The sequence below is a fragment of the Lissotriton helveticus genome, chromosome 2_1, assembly GCF_964261635.1.
Source record: "Lissotriton helveticus chromosome 2_1, aLisHel1.1, whole genome shotgun sequence".
Classification (NCBI taxonomy): Eukaryota; Metazoa; Chordata; class Amphibia; order Caudata; family Salamandridae; genus Lissotriton; species Lissotriton helveticus.
In genome coordinates, this window is record NC_136059.1 from 1,398,044,269 (window position 1) to 1,398,066,257 (window position 21,989).

The 21,989-nt window shown below is 43.9% G+C and overlaps 1 protein-coding gene across 1 annotated transcript in view; it reads left to right on the top strand.

Annotated features, from left to right (window-relative positions):
- LOC144820261 (dynein axonemal heavy chain 6-like) overlaps positions 1-21,989 on the top strand; it is a 1,187,310-nt gene that overhangs the window by 662,212 nt on the left and 503,109 nt on the right. The window contains exon 24 of the mRNA XM_078677850.1: positions 21,727-21,943. Coding sequence (XP_078533976.1) covers positions 21,727-21,943 — 217 coding nt within the window. The remainder of the gene's footprint in view (positions 1-21,726; positions 21,944-21,989) is intronic.

The window sequence follows — 21,989 nt, forward strand, 5'->3', positions numbered from 1 at the left end:
TCCTGGAGGTGATTTGGTGCTCAGAGGCCGTGGTCCCCCCAAGCATATTATGAATTTCCTCTCCTCCAGGGTTTAGAAAACGCTTCCTCCTCCATTTAAACCTTGGAGGAGAGAGAACATAGAGGGCCCTGTGCCTCCTCTGCTTGTGCATGAACACAGGGGCATATAACATGTGCCCCCTGTGTGCATGCACAGAAACTTCCTACGCGGCATGGACTTTCAACTCCATGCCGTTCACGAACCTTGTGAGGCATTCCTATTGAGGTGCCTTTTCAAAGGCACCATGGCCTTTAAAAGAGGCCCCGCCCTAGGAACGCCATGCCACCCGCTAGACTACAAATAACTTGTAATCTGCCAGGCAGGTGGTGGCGAGTCTCAGCAGTGTGGGGCGGTGTAGGGTGGTCCGGGGTGCTGCAGGGCACTGCAGTGAAGTACCGCCTGCACCCGCACTGCCGAAACTCGTAATTGACTCCTTAATTTCTCAGAATGTCCAATTTAGCTCTGAATGTCTTAGTCAGGGCCCGACTGGCCGTAGCAGGCACCGGGTGTTTCCCCGGTGGGCCGCCAGGGTGGGGTCCGTTTTTGTTACCGGGATCCGGCAATTTCGCCCCCCTGTACAAAATTGGCTGAAACCGGCCCTAGCAGATAGCTCAGCCGCAACCCCCGCACCGCCCAAGGGGGCAGGCTGAGCAGTTGCCAGGGCCGTTTTGTTTTCCAGTCTGTCCCTGGTCTCAGTGTAAGAGTTTATTATGTGACAGAGGGATTAGTTCTGAGACCTCCAGAGGGATTAGCTTGGTTGGTGTGAAGAGAATCTCAGAAGAAAATGAAACTGTTTGAAAGATTTTCACAATAGCACCAAGTCCATGTGCGTGTTTAGGATGAGAGGACGGACGGAGGCAGCAGTGTTCAGGCAAGCACCGTGAGAAACATGTAAAGCTCATGATGACAGTCATCAGATCCTCATCCTTTGAGAGAGTATGGGTGCAAGGGTGTGCCCAGCACCCCTTCAGTAAGTCATCTACTTCTGTCAGATGTGGAAAAGAAAATGCAATTTTGGCTAAATCAGGTGCACAGAATTTGGACATGGTTCGGGAAATAAACCCTTGTGTATTCTGAAGTAAGTGAACTTTAAGGAAACCCATTGAGGACAAGCCAGATACGCTGAGAAAAAGGGAGCAATCAGAACTTAAGGGGTGGGTTAAGAGAAAGAACAAACCCAAGTAAGGGATAAATCAGCTGAAGGCTGACACAAAAATGCTATGAAGTGCAGAGAGGAGAGAAATGAATACCATCTTTCATTTACCATTAGAGTAGAAATCCAAGTATCCGCTTAAACACCATGACGTGTTGGAGGTCAAATTGCTATTTAATATGTTGCATTGTGAAAAGCTGAAAACAAGTAACTGGAATCTTTGAAACTGTTTTACTGTTCATTATTTTTAGGAGGTGCCCAGTGACGCATCCTAAATAGCGGGTCTGGCATTGATAAAGCTATTGAAATACAATGTTAAGTGCAGGTCTCTCTCATCCTCTCTTCTCTGTTTAATTAATGATTTATAGAATCATCACTTCTTGACACCTCAGGATTAATGTGCCGTGAAACTGCTAGTGATGAGCCCTCATAAGTCACATGGGTTTACACTAGCAACTGCTTACTAGAAATATTAGATGGTTCTCCCAACCTAGTGATGTTTTTAAAATATGCCGTTTAGACACTTGAGGTTTCAACAGCTGATTACTGCATCATGCCTGTCTTTTTGTGTGCCAAGCCCATGTCTATACACTTCAATGGGTGCTAGATACTTTCCTCAGAGCATCTCTATCCCAATACTTTCCAGCTGATAAACTTAAAGTCTGAGGGCCCGATTCACAGAACTAACTTACTACAAAATCCTAAACTTACTACCATTTTGGTATTCACAGCATGCGCTTACTCAGTTTGGTATTCATAGAATGCACTTACTCATTTTAGTATTCACAGAAGGTACTCACTCATCAATGAGTAAGTGCCTTCTGTGAATACCAAAATGAGTAAGTGCATTCTGTGAATACCAAAATGAGTAAGTGCATTCTGTGAATACCAAAATGAGTAAGTACATTCTGTGAATACCAAAATAGGTGTAAGTTTAGGATTTTGTAGTAAGTTAGTTCTGTGAATCGGGCCCGCAGGAACTGTTATTTTACAATGTTGTGTTATGTTGGTTGTCTAACAATGGCCATAATTTACTTCCTGTATTCAGTATAAACGATGTCTTGTTTTCCATTTTGCATAATCAATCTACACTTTTTCACATGCACTATTTGCTTACTATCATTTTTACTTTATAAAATTAGTTTTACAACAGATGCACATTTATGCTATGTTATGTTAATGTTATTCGTGTAACTCTTTAAACCATTATTATGGCTCTGTTTTACTTTCTAATTCTGATGGATACATGTGCCTGTCGATTCCTTACCTTATGAATATCCCCTGCGCCAGCATTCCACAGATTTTTTTCCGAGCTCTCCACACTGATGAGGACGTCACAATGATACAGCTCCGGAGCCATATGAGAGACTCGTCGGCGTGATGACGTCATTTCCCTTTTTTCCGCGCCACCGACGTGTAACGGTTTTCTAGGACTCTCCTTATTGTATTGTGTTACTTTGTAAGCCTTCATCCTTAACTGTTGCTGTTGCAATGACTTCATCGAGTAAGTCCGGGTTTAAGCCCTGTAGGGAGTGTGGGTGTCACATGGCGATCACTGACCCCCATGAAGATTGTCTATGGTGTTTGTCGTCGGATCACGACGTGGAAGACTGTTCCAGTTGCCAAAAGATGAACCCACAGGCTCTAAAGGAACGCGAAGCCAAGCTTTTTATGGCAAAGGCAAAGAAGGAAGGAAGAGGTCATAAAAGGTCAAAGTCGAAGTTGTCGACTTCGCATGCGTCAAAGTCGAGGAAACACAAGAAGAAGAGGAGACATGGTTATCGGCGCCGTTCGTCAAAGGGTATGGCTTCAAGGTCACCTTTGCCGGCTCCTTCTCTTCGGATGTCTCCTGAGCGATCTCCTTCTCCAAAAGGTACTCCGGCGCAGTCTCCGGCGCCGAGGGGTTCGCCGGATTCAGAGAGTTTACCAGTACAGGATGATCCCTCACCAGTTCATGAGACTGAACCTGTGGCTCCGCCAGTGGATCCGGCTGTTCCGGCGTCGGAGGCTCCTCGTGTGGATGTTGGCTTGACTCCATATCCACAGTTTCCAACTCCAGGTTCGCATCCAAAGCATTTTTTAAATGCAATGTATGGAGTATTTGCTAAGGCAGCCTTCCCCTCCAGAGCACCTTCGGGTCCCGTGGATCCACTGGCCTTCAATTTGGGTGTGCCTCAGCACGATGCCCAGGCACCTTTGTGCCTTTCATGCCGACGGCGCCGTCATGGCAGTTTCTGGCTCCGAGGTTTTCGACGCTGTTCATGGAGTCCCCGGCGCTGTCTGGTGGGCCTTCCTCTCAGCCTTGTATGACGCCGATTCCACCTTCGACGCCAGCTCCGGAGATGTCGGCGCCACAACCGAGGTTTCGTTCAAGGAGAGAGGCTCAGAGACTGCTGGAGGAAGAGCAGTATCAGAGGCAGGAGATTGTAGAGGGTGAGTTAGAAGAATCTGTGGATGAATTTGAAGGAATTCAGGAGGCAAGTGGGCTGGACACTTCTCCTGAGTGGGAACTTTCTTCGTCAAGAGCTTCCCCACCTCAAGAGGTAGCTCCTTATCATACTGTCATCAGAAAAGCTGTGGAGCTTTTGGATTTACAGTTGCCTACTGCTGAGTATAACCTAAATTTGCTTACTGAAGTTTTACATTCGCCTTCGTCAGTAGTTGAGCCCTTGTTGCCCTTTAATGAGGGTTTAACTGAACCTATCAAGGAAGTGTGGAGTAAACCGCTCGCTTCTCCTGCTGTATCCAAATCTGTAGAAAGAGGATATAGAACTGCTCCAGGTGACCCACTTTTTCTTTCTTCTCATCCGTCTCCAGAAAGTTTAGTGGAGCAGGCATCCTGCTACAAACAATCTTCAGCCGTATTTCCCCAGGCTCATGCAGACAGGGACTTTAAGAAGTTGGAGCAATCGGCTAAAAAGGTATTTTCATCATCTAGCATGGCTCTGAAATCAACCAATGCTACCTGTTGGTTGGGCTGTTACATACATGCTTTGATGGATTCTGCGAAGCAATTGACGCCCAAATTGTCTGATGAAGAGCGGGGGAATTTTATGGATGTTCTGTCGGATGCTCAGGCAGCTGCTCGACAGGTTATTCAATCTAGCCTGGATACTGCTAATTAGGTGGCCAGAGTAATGAGTCCCTCCATAGTTACCAGGAGACAGGCCTTGCTTAGATCCTTTGGATTTTCCCTGGATGTTCAGGCTACCCTTCTTGATTTGCCCTTTGATGGCTTAAAACCTTTCGGTGAGAAGGCTGATTCTCCGCTTCAAAGGATTAAGGATAGCAAGGCCACGGCGAAGTCCTTAGGATTGCAAACCCAGTCAAGGGGGTTTGGTTATAAAAGGTATTGTGGTTTTGGGAGGTCTTCCTTTCGCAGATTGCGACAACCTCAGCAGGAGCAGCAAAATCCACTCTATAAGTCCTATAGAGGAAGTACCATAGGTCTCCAATGTGGTTCTTCCCTTAATCTCTCCTCCTCTTCTTCTACCTATCCTGCTCCCCCTGGTAAGGCAGGAAAGCAGCCCTAGATCCCTCATCCTGGATCACGTGGGTCCTGTAGGGGGTCGATTATCTCACTTTCTACAGGGTTGGAAATCAGTCACGTCAGACCTCTGGGTTTTAAACCTTGTAGAGAATGGGTACGTCCTTCCCTTTCGGAAATTTCCTCCACCTCTCCCTCCTTGTAAAGGTTTTTGTTCAGAAGACCATTTACTTCTTCTACAGAAGGAGGTTCTTGCTTTATTACAAAAAGGTGCAATAGAGGTGGTTCCGGAGCAGGAATGGGGTCAGCGGTGCTACACCCGGTATTTTCTGATCCCTAATAAGGATGGCAGGTTACGTCTGATTCTGGACTTCAGGGTTTTGAATTTTTACCTGAATCAGGAGAAACTCAAGATGCTGACCCTTGCTCAGGTTCTTTTGATGCTGCAGCAAGAGGACTGGATGGTGTTGATCGATTTACAGGATGCGTATTTTCACATCCCCATCCTGAAGTTGCACAGGAAATATCTCCGTTTTACAGTCGGGTCGCAGCACTGCCAGTTTGCGGTCCTGCCGTTTGCACTTACTACTGCACCTCAGGCCTGCACAAAGGTGATGGCAGTGGTGGTGGCTCATCTCAGATGGTCGGGATTCCAGTTTTCCCCTATCTCGACGACTGGCTGCTCAAAGCGGAGTCGCCGGTGATGGTGCTTCGTCATCGGCAAGTGACTACTCAACTGTTGTTCAACTTGGGTTTTTCAATAAATGTGCCCAAATCTCACCTGGTGCCTTCTCAGCGCAACCTGTTCATAGGGGCGGTACTGGATACTACTGTGTGTCAAGCTTTTCCACCTCCGCGAATAATTCTCGACATTCAGGAGATGATTGCTTTGTTTTACTATTGGGCAGTTGTTCCGGTCCTGAAGGTCCTTCGCCTGCTTGGTCTGTTCGCCTCCTGCATTCTGTTGGTCAACCATGCACGCTGGCACATGAGGGCACTCCAGTGGTGCCTCCGTAGGCAGTGGTATCAACACAGCAGAAATCTCAGAGAATCAGTCAGAATCTCCAGAAAATCTGCAGCGGAGCTGACTTGGTGGAGTGTGCAGGGCAACCTGTCTCAAGGAAAGCCCTTTCATCCTCCTCCACCGGTGGCCACATAGATCACGGACGCCTCCACTCTAGGGTGGAGTCCTCATCTGGGGTATCTGGAGGTCAAGGGTCTTTGGTCTCCGGAAGAAAGGTTGCTTCACATCAACCTTCTGGAATTGCGGGCGATACGTTGGGCACTAAAGGCTGTCCTTCCTTCCCTTCACGGTCATTCAGTTCAGGCCCTGACGGACAACACTACCGCGAAGTGGTACATCAACATACAGGGAGGTGCAGGGTTGTATTGTCTCTGTCGAGAGGCTCTGCGACTCTGGTCCTGGGTTCAGAACCATCAGATTTGTGTGTTTGCAAATCATCTAGCTGGTGCGCTGAATGTTCATGCGGACAGTCTCAGTAGGCATTACTCGGCCGATCACAAGTATCAGCTTTATCCGGAGGTGGTCCTTCACATCTTCCGCATGTGGGGGTCTCCTCGTTTGGACCTATTTGCCACTCACTGCACTGCCCTTTGTTCTGCAGACTCCAGTATGTGATGCAGGGAGCAATGGGGGACGCGTTTCAGATAGATTGGAGCTTGCATCTCCTTTACGCGTTTCCTCCCATAACCTTGATTCCTCAGGTTCTGAGGAAGATTCGCCAAGACCGGCCCAATTTATATTGATCGCCCCGGATTGGCCAAGAAGGGTGTGGTACACAGATCTACTTCACCTCTCATCGCACCCGCTGCTCCATCTCCCTCTCAGAGCAGACCTCCCCTCGCAGTCGTACGGGCAGGTTTTACATCCCCACCTCCAGAGCATGCACCTTCATGCCTGGAGATTGAATGGGGCAACCTTAGTTCTTTCTCTCTCCCACCGGATGTGGTGGATGTTATTTTATCGTCCAGGCGACACTCCACTAAGTCTATTTACTCTTCCAGATGGTCTAAGTTTGTTAAATGGTGTGGAGAGAGATTCATTGATCCTTTAAAGGCCCACTTGCCAGATATTCCTCAGTTTTCGCTGTTTTTGGCCCAGCAGGGCTGTGCTGTGTCCACTGTTAAGGGCTGTTTGTCAGCTTTATCGGTGTTTCTTTGTTTGCCGGATCAGCCATCTTTATTTAAATCTCCCATTGTTTTGAGGTTTATTAAGGGCCTTACCAATAGGTTTCCTCCTACTCCTTTTGTTATGCCTCAATGCGATTGGAATCTTGTTTTAACTGTCTTGATGGGTTCCCCTTTTGAACCCTTACATAGTTGTCCTTTGAGGCTTCTGTCTTTTAAACCGGTCTCTCTTGTGGGTATTACCTCAGCAAGGAGGGTGAGTGAGCTTTAGGCTCTTAGTTCAAAACCCCCATTTTGACCATACGTGCTGAAAGGATGGTCCTCAGGACCTGGGCTGCTTTTCTGCCTAAGGTGGTTACTCCCTTCCATCTAGGGTAGTCCATTACTCTTCCTGTGTTATATCCTCCCCCTCACCCTTCCAAGGAGGAGAGACTTCACCGCCTGGATCCTAAACGAGTGGTGAGCTTATATTTGGACAGGACTAAGGACTTGCAATTGGACGATCAGCTCTTTGTGGGGTAGGTTGGAAGCATGAAGGGCAAGGCTGTGCACAAGCACCCTCTATCCAGGAAGATCATCTTTTGCATCAAGATCTGCTACGCCCTGGCTGGTAAGGAGCCTCCTGAAAGTATTAGAGCTCATTCTACCAGAGGCAAGTCGTCTACTTCTGCTTTGGCCTGAGGTGTACCTGTAGTGGACATTTGTAAGGCAGCGACTTGGGCCTCCCTTCATACTTTCGTAAAGCATTATTCATTGGACTCCGAAATGAGGAGGGAGGGCCATTTTGCTCGATCTGTCCTGCAGGAGTGGGACTGCTGTGGGAATCTATTCATAAGTTGAGGAACCCACGGGCAGATGTATCCATCAGAAGAGCAAGTTACTTACCTTCGGTAACGCTTTTTCTGGTGGATACAGTATCTGCCTATGGATTTCTCACTGACCCACCCTCCTCCCCGATGTCCACCCTTGTATGCCCTAAAGGTGGCATTGTTTAACATGTTTGTTTTACATTTGTTTCTTCAATTTGCATTTGTGTGATTTATAGGAAATGCTTTTGCTCTTTGGCTTTCCTTTTGATTTTATACTATGTGTAGTTGTTTGAATATTGTGTACTGTGTATACTTTGAATCTGTTGTCGGTCCACCCGTTCGCCTCGGAGGCACGGAAAAAATGGATGGAACTGACGTCATCATCTTCGACGAGGCTCCCTTATGTCTCTAGTGACGTCATGTGGAGTCGCAAGAGAAGCCGTATCATTGTGACTTCCTCATCGGCGTGTAGAGCTAGGAAAAAATTCAGTGGAATGCTGGTGCAGGGGATATTCATAAGATGAGGAATCCACAGGCAGATACTGTATCCAGCAGAAAAAGCTTTACCGAAGGTAAGTAACTTGTTCATCTAGTCGTCATTTGATGTGGAATTAAAAAGCCTTCTTTTGATAGTCAATGTTCTCTAAATACTACCTCATTATTCTTATGTCATTTTTTGTTGATATTTGATTGTATTTAGTTAGTAGTTTATTCAATGTTAAGTTTAGAAATCGTTCTCCAGTATTGGATCTTTCATAGATGCACATACTTGAATCATTCCCTGTTGCCGAAGTGGGAGTGCCACTCTACCATAATAAACCAGTATGTATCTTTAACATAGGCTAAAATGGCAACGTAAAGTCAACGTAGCAGCCTATCGATGCCTTTTTTTAAAGTTCTGAATTTGAACTATAACCAATCAGGCAACAGCACACTCTAGAATACTCCAAAGAGAGGCTAAATCCCTTATATTTTCTACCTCTCATAGGAGAAGGGAGTCTCGTGTGAAGGGAGTCTCCCTGAGCTCTTCTCAGTTATCTACCAAGGACGTTTCCCAAATCCAGTTACGCCACAGCAGCCATCACAGCCTAGTGTCCCCCCCCACCCCACCCCATCACCAAGAACAACAAGACCAAGCCCACCTCTGGTAACTTCAGGGATGACACCTCCATCTGGTATTGTGCAGCCTCCAAATGATGATCCTACATCAACAGATGATGATAAGGAAGAGTGTCAAATTGCTGATGATCCATCCAACCCCGAATGAAATGATGACCTGGTTCCTACCCCATTTCTACCAGTTCCACGTCCAGTGCACTCGCCTCTGCACAATAAAGGGGGGTTCCAGAACCTCATGGAGAGAGCTGCTAAGATGTTCCAACTGCCAATGACTGTCAAACAGACAGATTGTTTCTTATATGACTTCAAGGAGTAAGCAAGGAAGTCAGAGCACACTATTCCCATAGTGTATCATATTTGGGAAGAAGGCATAAGCATAATGCAGAACCCAGCCACACTGGCAGCGGTATTGGAGCAAATAGATACAAAATGGATGGTGCCATAGAATTCACCGACCTGTTTAGTGGGTCACCCAAAACCAGACTCTGTAGTTGCCCAACCGGCTCAATGTCGATCTAAGAACCCATTTACACCAGTCACAACTCCACCAGATCGTGAAGGCAGGCACCTAGACAATATAGGCAAAAGGTTCTCCGGGATGTCAGCCATTACCGTCCATGCTGCTAATTCTCCTGGTATTTTTGATATTTTTGATAGGTACTACTGACAAATGCGGTCCGACATTAGTGCACTGATAGATCTCCTGTCAGAAGAAAAATGGTCGGAGGCTAAAGAAATACGTCAAAAATTAGAAAGAACATCTTCTGAAGTCATTGTGCAATGGACATTGCTTCCACAGGATTCCGTCAGCTGGCAGGGTCAGCAATCTTGAGGTGGCAGGGATTGCTTAAGAAATGTGCAAAACTTCCTAGGCAATCACAATCAGGGAACTAATGCAAGGAGGGACGAACAACTAGGTAAATGCACATACATTCATGTATTATTTATTTATCAAACAGGATTTTATACACATAATTAAAAATTACAATTTATATATCACAATTGCATACAGAATAAAAAGAAGAAATTTAAAATGATGATAAAATCACCAACTTTAAGGGAAAAACAACAATTAATATTTTAAAGAAAAATGTGGCAAATTTATATTTATCAATTTGCCACATTTTTCTTTAAAATATTACTACAAAAATAATGGATAAAAACAAAACGATTGTTTGAGGACATCATAAGCATCACCCCCAAGGATGATGGAAATGCTAGAGAGGTGGTCTCAAATCTCTCAACTCTCAGAAGGCCTCACGTTTTTGCCTCAGATACCCGACTTCGTTATAACTACAGATGCCTATCTAGAGGGCTGGGTCGGCCATCTGCAAGACTTGCAGAATTTAGCGAAACGGTCTGCCCTGCAGCAAATAATGCCCATTAACCGTTTATAATTGAAATCAATCTTCCTCACCAGTTGTATGGAGGAACAACGCATGCGATTACTTCGCACGCCTTAACAATGTGGCATAACCATGACCACATCTTTACCATGCATGACTTCATCATGCATTTTGTTGTAAAGGCAAGATTGATAAAGGTAAATGGGTAGTAAAGGTTACATCACAGCCCAACACCCTGAGCTCTAAAGCCCGGTCCCAACTCTTAAAACGACACCAACTCCAGTCCTTAAAGCACCACCCCACCACCCTGAGCTCTAAAACCCACCCCAGCCCCAACAACCCCAAAAACACCCCAGGCCCCCGCCCTGACCCCTAAAACCAGTCATTAGCCCTAAAAACGACTCAGACCCCCTGCCCTGAGCCTTGAAACCCAGCCCTCTAAAATATCCAAACCCCAACCCAACCTAAAATTCTTTAAAACTACTCACCTAACTGCTTTTCCTTCTATTGATGTCTGCAGGAAGTCTCGAACACCTCCCACCCTGCCAACTCACTCCAATGCTAAATCGCTAATAGCCTTTACCACGCATATGCCTTTACCGCCTTTAAACCGGAAATCATTGTAAAGGAATATGTGTGGTAAAGGCATGCATGGCAACGCTTGTGTTAAAACAGCATGCATGGTTTCCAGTGCGTTATTGATTACCTTTCCCTTTATCACCTTGTAGGCTTTTCTTCCAAGAATAGCAGGCTGTTCAAGTGCTGGTATGTACAGAAAATACGACCAGTATGCATTATATACAAACACGGAGGTACGCAATCCCTGATGCTTTCTCAAGACGCTCAAGAGCCGTGGACTTGGTTGACAACCCACAAGATATCTCTCAGAACAGAACATGTGTTCGGAGTAAACAATACTTTTGCAGACGCTTTCAGAAAAACCAAAAGCAGCTGCCACAAGTGGAAACTGGATGAATCATAACTAGACAGAACATTTTCACTTTGGGGAAAACCAGCACTGGATCTCTTCAAAACAGGCGAGAACAACAAATGCTAGTTTTATGCCAGTCGTTACCAGCTCCCAGGTCATGGGGGAATGCCTTTTTTATCAGATGATCCAGAATTTATGCATACACGTCCCCTTCCCGCTCATACCGAAGGTTCTCAACAAAATGAAGATGGATCACTGTTGCCTCATCCCCATGCTCCCAGGTGGCTCCAGCAACACTGGTTTACGGAGCTCCTCCTGCTGTCGGAATCCAATCCCATTCATCTTCCGGCCATGCCAACACTGTTGACCATGAACCAGGGCCAGGTCCTACACCTGGAACCAGCCTGTCTCCACTTATGCCCATGGCTCCTGCATTTTATGAGTTCAAAGAAATAGACATTCCACAAGACCGTAGGGATATCTTATCCAAGACAAGAGTGGAAACAACAAATAAAACATACAAATTGAAATGGAAGTGATTCTGTTTATGTTGTCAACAGTGTACCCTACATCCGTTGGAAGCTTCACCGGAGCAGATTTCGCCTTATCTCCATAACTCTCACTAAGTCATGATAGTGTATGATTCACCTTGCAGCAATAGCTAGGTAAAGACTTTCATCACACTGTCTCTGTTCTACAAGAATAATTCAACAATTTGTGATGGGGTTGTTTAGAGTTTTCCCACCAGTACAAGCCCTTCCTCCAAAACATCCTCTCGATCCGTTTCTCTCCCAAATTATGAGACCACCATTTGAACCTATTCACAAAAGACCTAAAGTTTCTCATGTGGAAGATCGCGTTACTGTTGATTCTCACTTCAGCCCGCAGTCGGTGAAATAGAGGCTTTCACAACACAGGAGCCTTTTCTACATTTCACTGCCCAAAATGGGTTTCTCAGAACAAATCCTAAATGTATTCCCAGGGTTCCATCATAATTTAATCTCAATTAAACTGTCATACTTTTTACCTTTTTTTTTCAAAATACGACATTACTAACTGAAAGGTCTCTTCGTACCTAAGAGATCAACGTATGTCTTAAATTCTTTTTACCTCGGACTAAACTAATACGGAAAACTGATCAACTGTTTGTTTCGTATGGGCAATCTAGACAAGGTACTTCAGTGACACAGGCAACCATAGCAAGATGCATTTCTGCAACCATTCAGTTTTGCCACTCCAAGGCTGGCAAACCTCTAACATTGAAGGCAAGACCACATTCAACAAGGGCGGTATCCAACTCGGCTGGCCTATTTGCAGGTGTTTCTTTGGAGAGGATCTACTGTGCTGCAACGTGGAAGAGAACCCACACATTACGCAGCACTACTGCCTGGAATCATCATACCGCAGTAAAGCAGCTGTAGAACAGGCTATGCTATGGCATCTGTTCCAGTAAGGTGCACCTCTATTTCTGAGGTATTTATGGATATTCATTCAATGTTATTGATGATTATATTCACATTATATTCAAATTCATGTGATATTATCATATAAAGCATGATTATTACACCATACTTACCGTATGTATACAATCATATATGTATATTATTATATATGCATATGTTCTGATTATATATATATATATATATATATATATATATATATATATATATATATATATATATATTAATCACCAAAGCAATCCCGGTACAGAAGGCACGCTATCACACAGCTGGTGCGAGTTGCAGGGACGGGCTTCCCCTGTAAATTAATTCACCACCAAGAAATTATACTCGCACTGCTCCAGGGAATAATTTCAGCAGGTTTTATTTTATCATTGTGCCATTACAGCACACAGCACTTCAACCTACGCGTTTCGATCTCACGATCTTGTTCACGGTTACAAACATGTGTCCTTCTTCGGTTTCAGTCTTTTTATACCAGTTAGTCATATCCGCACTATTATGGTGCATTATGGTTCTGGTAGTTACTATTCACCTTTAAATTTCATTGTTTTCTAATACACAGTTCCGATTGCTTTCTTTTCAAGTGACATACTTGTGTGCATATGTTAGCATATTATAGTCTTTGGCATGGTATACACAAACGTATATTTGTCTTGACCTATTTGATTTTATCAACAACTATTTACGTTGTGAACACAGCGCTTAATTCTCCACACGCAGTAGATCTCTTAGTGAGTCGAGTGGAAATTCATTGTTTTACATGCATTACAACAACATTATTTATATCATTGCATATATGAATCCACTTATATTTTTACCTGTTGCGTTTCCTTGTTATAACGGAGTCAGTTTTTATGCGCATATTTAATTATATAGGGACTTAGTGCCCGATGTCTCTGACAGTTATACGTTGTTCAATATATATATATATATATATATATATATATATATATATTCACATATATATATATATATATATATATATATATATATATATATATATATATATATATATATATATATATATATATATATATATATATATATATATATATATATATACTCCACACAATCCCTCGTACGCTCGCAGCAATTGTTTCCCACTGCTTCTGCGACGAAAAAGAATCACGAACCACTGGAATTGCAGGAAAGTTCAAATTTGTATTCTTGCTTCCTAGTTACGCGTTTCGGGCACCACTTACCCTTGCCCTTGGTCACACCTATATATATATATATATATATATATATATATATATATATATATATATATATATATATATGAGGTATGTAAAGTTCCAAACGGGTCCGTAGGCGCAGCAGTAAATCCACACAAACAGACAGGAACCAGCAAGACCCAAGCGTGGTGCAATATTATTTTATTCGATTTTTAAGCCCAGCACCAGTCCGCCATGACGCGTTTCGGCTAAAAAATAGCCTTGTTCACATGACAACGTCACAAGGGCTGACCACCCATTTAAAGTGCAAAAGTGCCATCACATGTCATAGAGGTAGAAAAAATACTAATTCTCATTTTTTCTCTTCCCAACACATAGTTAGTTACAGCATGAATGCTATAAATTGCACATTGTAAAATAAACCAACAATTTCTGGACATTGTCTGTAAAATACATGTTCCAACCAGAAAATAATAAACCTCATTGTACGTTAATCATTATATACACATAGGGAATGGCAGTAGTTTAGCAATATTCACTAAAACCTTTAAAATAGCATACAAAAGTTAAAAGCTATAAATATTATCATTTAAACACTGCCATAAACAAGAGCATTTCATCAGAATATACTATCCCCATCTGTTGATTGGGCGGTTGATGATGCAATTGATATGTGATTTAAAAGAATTACCACACAGATATACATCGATATTTAGGGTAAACAGTACAATTGATTTATGTGCAAAATTGCGTAACTAGTGCAAAACATGTCAGGATGGCAAAAAGTGCTACCATATAAAGTGCAAAATTTGTTAAATCAATAAAGTGAGATTTAAAATGTTACATTCAAGATCAAGAAGGGTCCAGGGTTCAGGTTACAATTTCATATTATTGGCCATAACAGACACAGTCACATTATGATGTTTAAAGTGCAAAGTGCAATTCTAAAAGATCAGTGGTTACTATAGATAGATATGGCAGTCCTCCCCAGTATTCAGACCCTGTGGTGTCTTGGTGTCTAATAGAATGATATAGCGAGTTTCTAATTTACGCAACATATATATATATAGATATATAGATGCAGTAAACTGTTACCCACCATCCTCAAAGGTACTTAATTTACTACAATGTTTGCCCACAAGACTGCTTGCTATTCTGACTCAAGCGTATGAATCTATGAAATATCCAATACTGGAAAAGTAAATGAGTACTTTTTTTTTTTTTTAATTGAGAATTTAATTCTGGTACAAAATAACAATAAACATGATTTCATACATTATTCCATCTTGCAGGATTAAAAGGAAATACAATAAATATGATAAATAGACACTATATATTTACATATACTTTCACGTTCACAAAAAAGTAATAAAACCTCTGTATATAAAAATAAGTTATACAAGTAAATATATACTAGCCTATATTTGCAATCGTGAATCTCTGCAGGTTTTCAGGGGCGCCCAGATTTTTAGCCCAAGCTGCCGTGTTTTCCTGCCCTTATGTGCATAAAGTGTAGACTCGATGTTATGAATACCCGAGAGCCTGGTCAGCCACATCTGAAATGATGGAGCGGTAACATCCTTCCATGCTGCTGATATAAGAATCCGCAGCACTGCCGCCGATATAAAAACGAACGCTTCAGTCTCTTTATTTACACCCAGCTTACTTTCACTTCCCAAGATCATTAAGGTCGGGGATAGGCTGATCTTAAAGCCTAGCAGCCCCTCCCAGAATGTCTCGATCTCCCCTTTTATAATACTTAATTTCTCACAATGATGGAACATGTGCAACAGATCCGCGGGCCCTTTCGAGCATCTGGGGCATCTATTATCTTCCCTTTTGCCCCAGTCAAATAATTTAGAGGGTGTAAAATAGAGATTAAATAATGTTTTAAAATGTTATGCTTTTAAATTAGAAGAACTTAAAATCTCCTTATCTAATTGCAACGCTTTATCCAGATCCACGTCTGGATCATCCAATTTTATGGCCCTTGAGGCTTCATTTTTTTCCATATCATCTTGCATCCCCGATATTAAGACATTAATGATAATTTTGATCCTTCGTCCCCCTTTTAGCAAATACTCCAATACAGTACACCGATTGCCAGGGGAGATGCGGGGTCTTTTAGTTTTGAGTGTTTGCGAGACCTGGACATATTTAAAGCCTTGACTACTAGATATACCATATTTCTGCTGCATCGCACAAAAACTCATCACACCATCTCCCTCCATTATATCCCCTACTGTTCAAATACCCTGCTGATCCCAGTATTTCCATGCACCATCCATACTTAAGTTTGGGAAGAGCCCTGACTTGCAGAGTGGCGTATGAAGATTAATCTTTGGGATTAATAATGTCTTCGGTAGTTTTTTCCACAGCTCCCAAGCGCTGTCCAGTATCTTATAACGCATTTTCTTAAAATACCTACGATCCGTTTTCCTTCATAGAACCCCCACCGCCTCCCTCCCCATTAATAGCTCATATATAGAAGGGATATTTTGATTATGATGTGGCAGGTCTTGGCTATGTGGTTCACTTGTAGATGGGTCAAATAAAATTGCCATTTGGGTTAACAGACATGCCCAAAGATAATACCTTACATTCGGGATTCCTAAACCGCCCTGTTCCTGTGAGAGAGACATGAATTTTAATGAGCGCCTAATCTTCTCATATTGCCATAAAAATGGCTTCCATTGATTTTATCATCGCTTCATCTATTAGAAAGGGAATGGAACAAAACAAGTAAAGGACTTTGGGTAGCATAGTCATTTTCAGGACGTTGGATCTGCCTATTAGTGACAAATGCAGAGTGTCAATTCTTTTAAGATACCACTCGATTGTTTTTAATAGCGGGACAAAATTATCCTTTATAATTAATTCTGTTGCTGCGTTAATTGTCACTCCCAAATATATTGCAGAATCCACATATCTGTTATCTGATTTAGTGATATTTTTAGTACAGATTACCTGGGTTTTCCCCTCATTCAGGCAATATCCTGAGTGCCTGCCAAATTTCTTGGTGATTTCGACTAATGCACGCATAGCCAACGCAGGTTCCACAGTGATTACTGCCAAATCATCAGCTTAAGCTAATATTTTGGTCTCAAATCTATTAGTTATAACCGGCTTGATCTCCTCATTGCGCAGAATCTACCTAATTAGTGGATCTATGTACATAGCGAACAAGATGGGTGAACAGGGACACCCCTGACGGGTCCCCCTTGTTATGTTAATTCTCCCCGAGCTTTCACCCATCAACTGCACCTTAGCAACTGGATCAGAGTACATGGCTTTGATGGCAGTCAGAATTCTTGGACCAAAACCTCTTCCTACAAGTACCCCCCACAGATAATCCCATCTAACGTGGTCAAAGGCTTTTTCAGCTTATAGGAGGATCATGCCCACCCCCTCCTCCCCCGACAGCATGGGCATCAAACAAGAATATTGCTCGTCTTATATGATTGGTTGTTCCCCACCCTGGAATGTACCCATGCTGCCAAGGGGAGACCAGACCGCCAATGACCCTCCCCAAACGCTTCGCCAAGATTTTAGCATAGATTTTATTGTCTGCATTTATAAGCTATATCGGCCTATACGACCCAGGGTTTTCTTTAGGCTTCCCTTTCTTGTGGAATACCACTATGTTTGTGTCCCTCTATGTCTCCGGTATTTTACCGGTACCCATTATACCATTAAATAAATCTAGTAACAGTAGTGCCACCTCACTAGAGATACATTTATAAACCTCCAATGGGATACTATCCGGCCCGCCGCTTTACCGGCTTCTAGCTCTTGTAATGCCTCTAAAACTTCATTGGCCTTCACGTCTCTCTCCAATTCTTCCCTCTCTAAATCATCCAGTTTGGCACCTTCATCCGGATACTCCCCCTGTGGCTTCTCCCCCTCCATCTCTTCCTGGTATAATGTTTGGTAGAAATTTTCAAACACCTCGAGAATCTCCTGTGGTTCTACAAACTCCCGGCCGTTCTCCTGGATGCTAGTTATTATATTTTTGGTGGTGCCCTGTCTGATCCGGAGTGCCAACGCCTTGCCCACCTGCTCACCTGTTTCGTACATTTTGCCTATATATGCTTGATATTCGGAAGCAGCTTTTTCGGCCATTTGTTTGTGTATCTCTGCTTTAACAGAGCTAATTCTCAGCTGGCTTTCTTTCCCTTCTTTCCCTTGTATAATATCTTGGTCATGTTGCTCTTCTGCTTCTGTCAATTCAGCTAGTAACCTATCCTTATCTGCCAGCAATTTTTTCCTGATCCGGGCAGCATAGCTAATTGTTTCCCCCCTTAATGCTGCTTTAAATGTATCCCAAACATTATTTCTGGGTGCACTGTAGCGATTGGCGTCAAAGAATTCCCGGGTCCATTTCTTGAGATGCTCAACATATATGCTATCTGCCAGCAGTTTCCTATCAAATGTCCAGGCCCTTTGTTTCCTTGCTGACTTTAAAAAATCGTAGCTCAAATACAGCGGGCTATGGTCCGATAGGACCTTTGGTAGCTTCCTGATACTGACTTTGCTCATTTCTGTACATGAAATTAAGAAGTAATCCAATTTCGTATATCTTGTGGACATGAGAAATAGGTGAACCCGGGATTACCGGGCTCCTTGTTTCCCCATACATCTGATAGACCATGGGTCTGCATCATAGAACACAAAGCCCGAAATACCCTTGGCTTCCGGCCTACATATGAGTTTTTATTGATAAGGTCGGCAGATATATTTAAGTCACCACATACCACGATAGAAGTGGACCAGTTAGACAAATCCCTCTCTAACAATTCGAAAACCTCAGGGTCATCTTGGTTAGAGCCATATATCCCACAGATTGTTATACCAATACACAATTCGAACAATGCCCATATCCCTGATGCATCAGCCTTGGAGCGCTTGGCCCCCCCAAGTCCAGCTTTCCCTAGAATGACTACCCCTCTTACTGTTGAAGTTTGAGAAGAACATGACAGAATATCGAAGCCTACCAAATTAAGCAGCTGTTTCTTTGCCCAGGGTAGATGTGTTTCTTGTAGACATAAGATGTCTATATGTTCAGATTTAACAAACTCGGCCAATCTACGCCTTTTTTTACAATCAATTAGCCTTCCTATATTAATCGAGCATATACTAAGATTCACCATTATCACATTTGAACATTTCCTTCACTTTTTGTACCACCAGCTGAATAAAGACAACACATATTTCAAAAGAAAAACCATACCCCTCTCCCAAAAATGAAAACACATTTGTACCATAAATTCTCTTTTTTTGGCTTCCCCCCCCATGCTCACCCCCTACTGCCCCCATCCTCCCTTAACCCACCCTAGCTCCCCCCTCCCTTCCTTTCTCCCCAGCTCCTCCCATCCTTGTGAAGCGCTCAGGTCCTTGGTCTGTGCTTGTGATGCTTGCAGTGGTAGCGGTTTGGGCACTTTCCACCAGTTACGGTTCATCGCATAATACCCCTTTTATACCCACACATAATACAGAATACAGAGAAATCACAACGCCACGTCCCCCCCTTAGCCATATCCAGCTAGTTTCCTCATCTTTCCGCTAGTTTCCCTAGCTATCAAGGGAGTCCAGATACTCTTGTGCTTTCACTTCTGAAGCAAAATACTGTGTCCGACCTTCATTTATTATTTTGAGTTGGGCTGGATGATGAGGTATACTTGTAAGTGTTTATCCTGAAAAGGTTTAATCAGTTGTCTCAACCTCCAGCGCCTCTCAACCGTTACATGACAGTAATCTGGCCAGACAAAAAAGTGACTCCCTCACTAGATCATCTTGCCTCTGGTCTGGCTTTTTCAGCTATGGCCTGTCGTAAAATGAAATTGCCCAAAAAGATTAGAATTGCCTTTGGCTTATCTCCTTTCCCTGCACTGGATCGGATTATAAACAGAGTGCGATGCGCCCTCTGGATTTCCACCGACCAGTTCCAATCGGAAAGCTCTGGAAAGGCCGATTTGAATAGATTTATCATGTAGGCCTTGACATCCGACCCTTCCACCCCTTCTGATATCCCAAGCACCCGCAGATTGTTCCGCCTAAGCCTATTTTCCATGTCCTCCAGCTTCCACTGGATATCAATGACCTGGGCACTTTGGGACTCTACTTTAGTGGTGGCTGCGGCGGCCTCCGACTCTGTTGCGACAATCCTTTCTTCGAAATTTGACACCCTATCTCCCACAGTAACACATGCCTTGGCAGCTTCCTGACCACACCTTGCATCTTCCGCATTGTTGCTTGCGATTTGCGGCTATCCTGGCGTGTTTCGTCACGATGGGCAAGAATTGCCTGATGAATAACCTCTAGGAGCAGAGGATGGATTACAGGAGTTTCTACATTAGGGCTGCCCTGGGGTGGCATGAAGGATGAATGATCCCAGCTTAGATCTCGCACAGACTGCTCCTGCAGGTTTAGTTGAGCGTTAGGTCTTTTAGCCATGCTAGTGGGATCCTGTTCGAGATCGCTTTCAGATTCAAAGTTACTCTCCACCTGAGATGAACTCCGGTCATCTTCAGACCACTCCGCCTCTTCTGAAACAAAGTAGAAGCATTCGCTGCTTTCTTTCTCTATACCATCCATCGGGGCCATGGAAGGACACAGCCCTCCAGTCTCTTCTTCTCCCAAAGTACTGCCATTGCCTGCTTGAACCGGCACCAGTGCTGCCCGACCGCCCACAGCCTCATTCTCTCCCTGTGGGATGGAAGTATCATTACCCAGGGCCTGCCCCTCCGTCACTGCTGCCTTGGTACTGCTCGGTACTCTGTCCAAATAGCCAGGATAGTTAATCCTAGTGTCCCCCACTTCGCCAGCCGTAGAGATCTCTGCTCACTCTATTTTGGGGTTTTTGCCTGCGTGGTCCTGAAGGTTATCTTGGTTGATAATATCCTTTGGCAAAGGGGTGCGCGCTGCATCCGTATCATCCGTACCTGACACTTGTGCTCCCGCTGCCTCGATCTCCTGTGAGCGTAGCGGAAAGGCAGCTACCTCTTCCGCGCCACCAACCTTAGAGATCTGCCCCTTGCCACGCCGTGAATACAACTCTGGGATTGATGTGGTTGCCTGAAGCGTCTTTGCTGCGGTTTGCTTCCCTTTTCTTGGTGGCTCCACTGGGGACGTGCGCAGCTTGCATGGTGACTCGTCCTTTCCTGGTTCCTGCCCAGATTGCTCCTCTGCCTGAACTTTCCTCTGGGCTGCCGCCGCTTATGATTTCGCCGACACTCCAGCCGCTACCTTCGGAGCTATTCCGTCCGTGCTCCGCTCACTCCGCTCACTCCGCCTGCCCACTCCGCCACGCCTACCACGCTGAAGCCGAAGCCGGAACCACAGAGACAGGACACCGCACGGCACTCGCAGCAGCCCAAGTCTGGGCTCCTTTAATCATGCTGTTGATGCCCAGAACGTACAGTAGGTGATGGACAGCGTTTAGGTCTTATTCTTTCTTTGTACACTGCCAATTATTACCGTCTGACGCCGGTGCAGGGGCTCAAACAAACCGTGCCCTTCCCGCTTGTACTGCAAAATGACCAGTACGCGGTCGCCATCTTGCTTCCTCCGAGGAGATGATCGGAAATGCTACATGTTCTCCACATTGCCATTATATCCTATGTTAATGATGCATATTGCTTTATTATGGTAGAGTGGGACTCCTACTTCGACGATGGGGAATGATTCAAGCATGTGAATCTATGAAAGATACCAATACTGGAGAACTGCAGTTACATGTAAGTAACTCATTTTCTTCTTGTAGGTCAATATGAAAGTAAAATCATTTCAAAGTAGTACGTTTTGCTGTTTTATCTTATGTGTATCTGTGCGCATATGGGTAGATGTGACAACAAACAGCTCCATTTTTTCTGTATTGGAACGTGCTTCAATCATCAATAAAATATATTCCCAAATATACAGCTGTAAAATATTATAGTTCATTACAAATAAGCTCATACTTCTCACATTCCATTCTCACCTATTATTTGTGAATAGGTTTAATAATGTTGATATATTATATGCTCATTTAAAGTTGTATATGTTTTACGTTGAACAGGTTCTACTTTTTGTCAAATGATGAACTGCTGGAGATTTTGGCTCAGACACGCAATCCTCAAGCTGTTCAGCCTCACTTGAGGAAATGCTTTGACTCTATTTCCAGGCTAGAATTTGCTGAAGTACAGCCTTCTGAAGGGGAGCCTCCCGCAGATGGAGAGCAAAAAAAGGTGTTCACGAATGATATATTAGCAATGCTTTCACCTGAGGGAGAGCGGGTAAGGCTGTTGTTATCCAATGCCAATTTGTGTGTGTGTAGGAGCC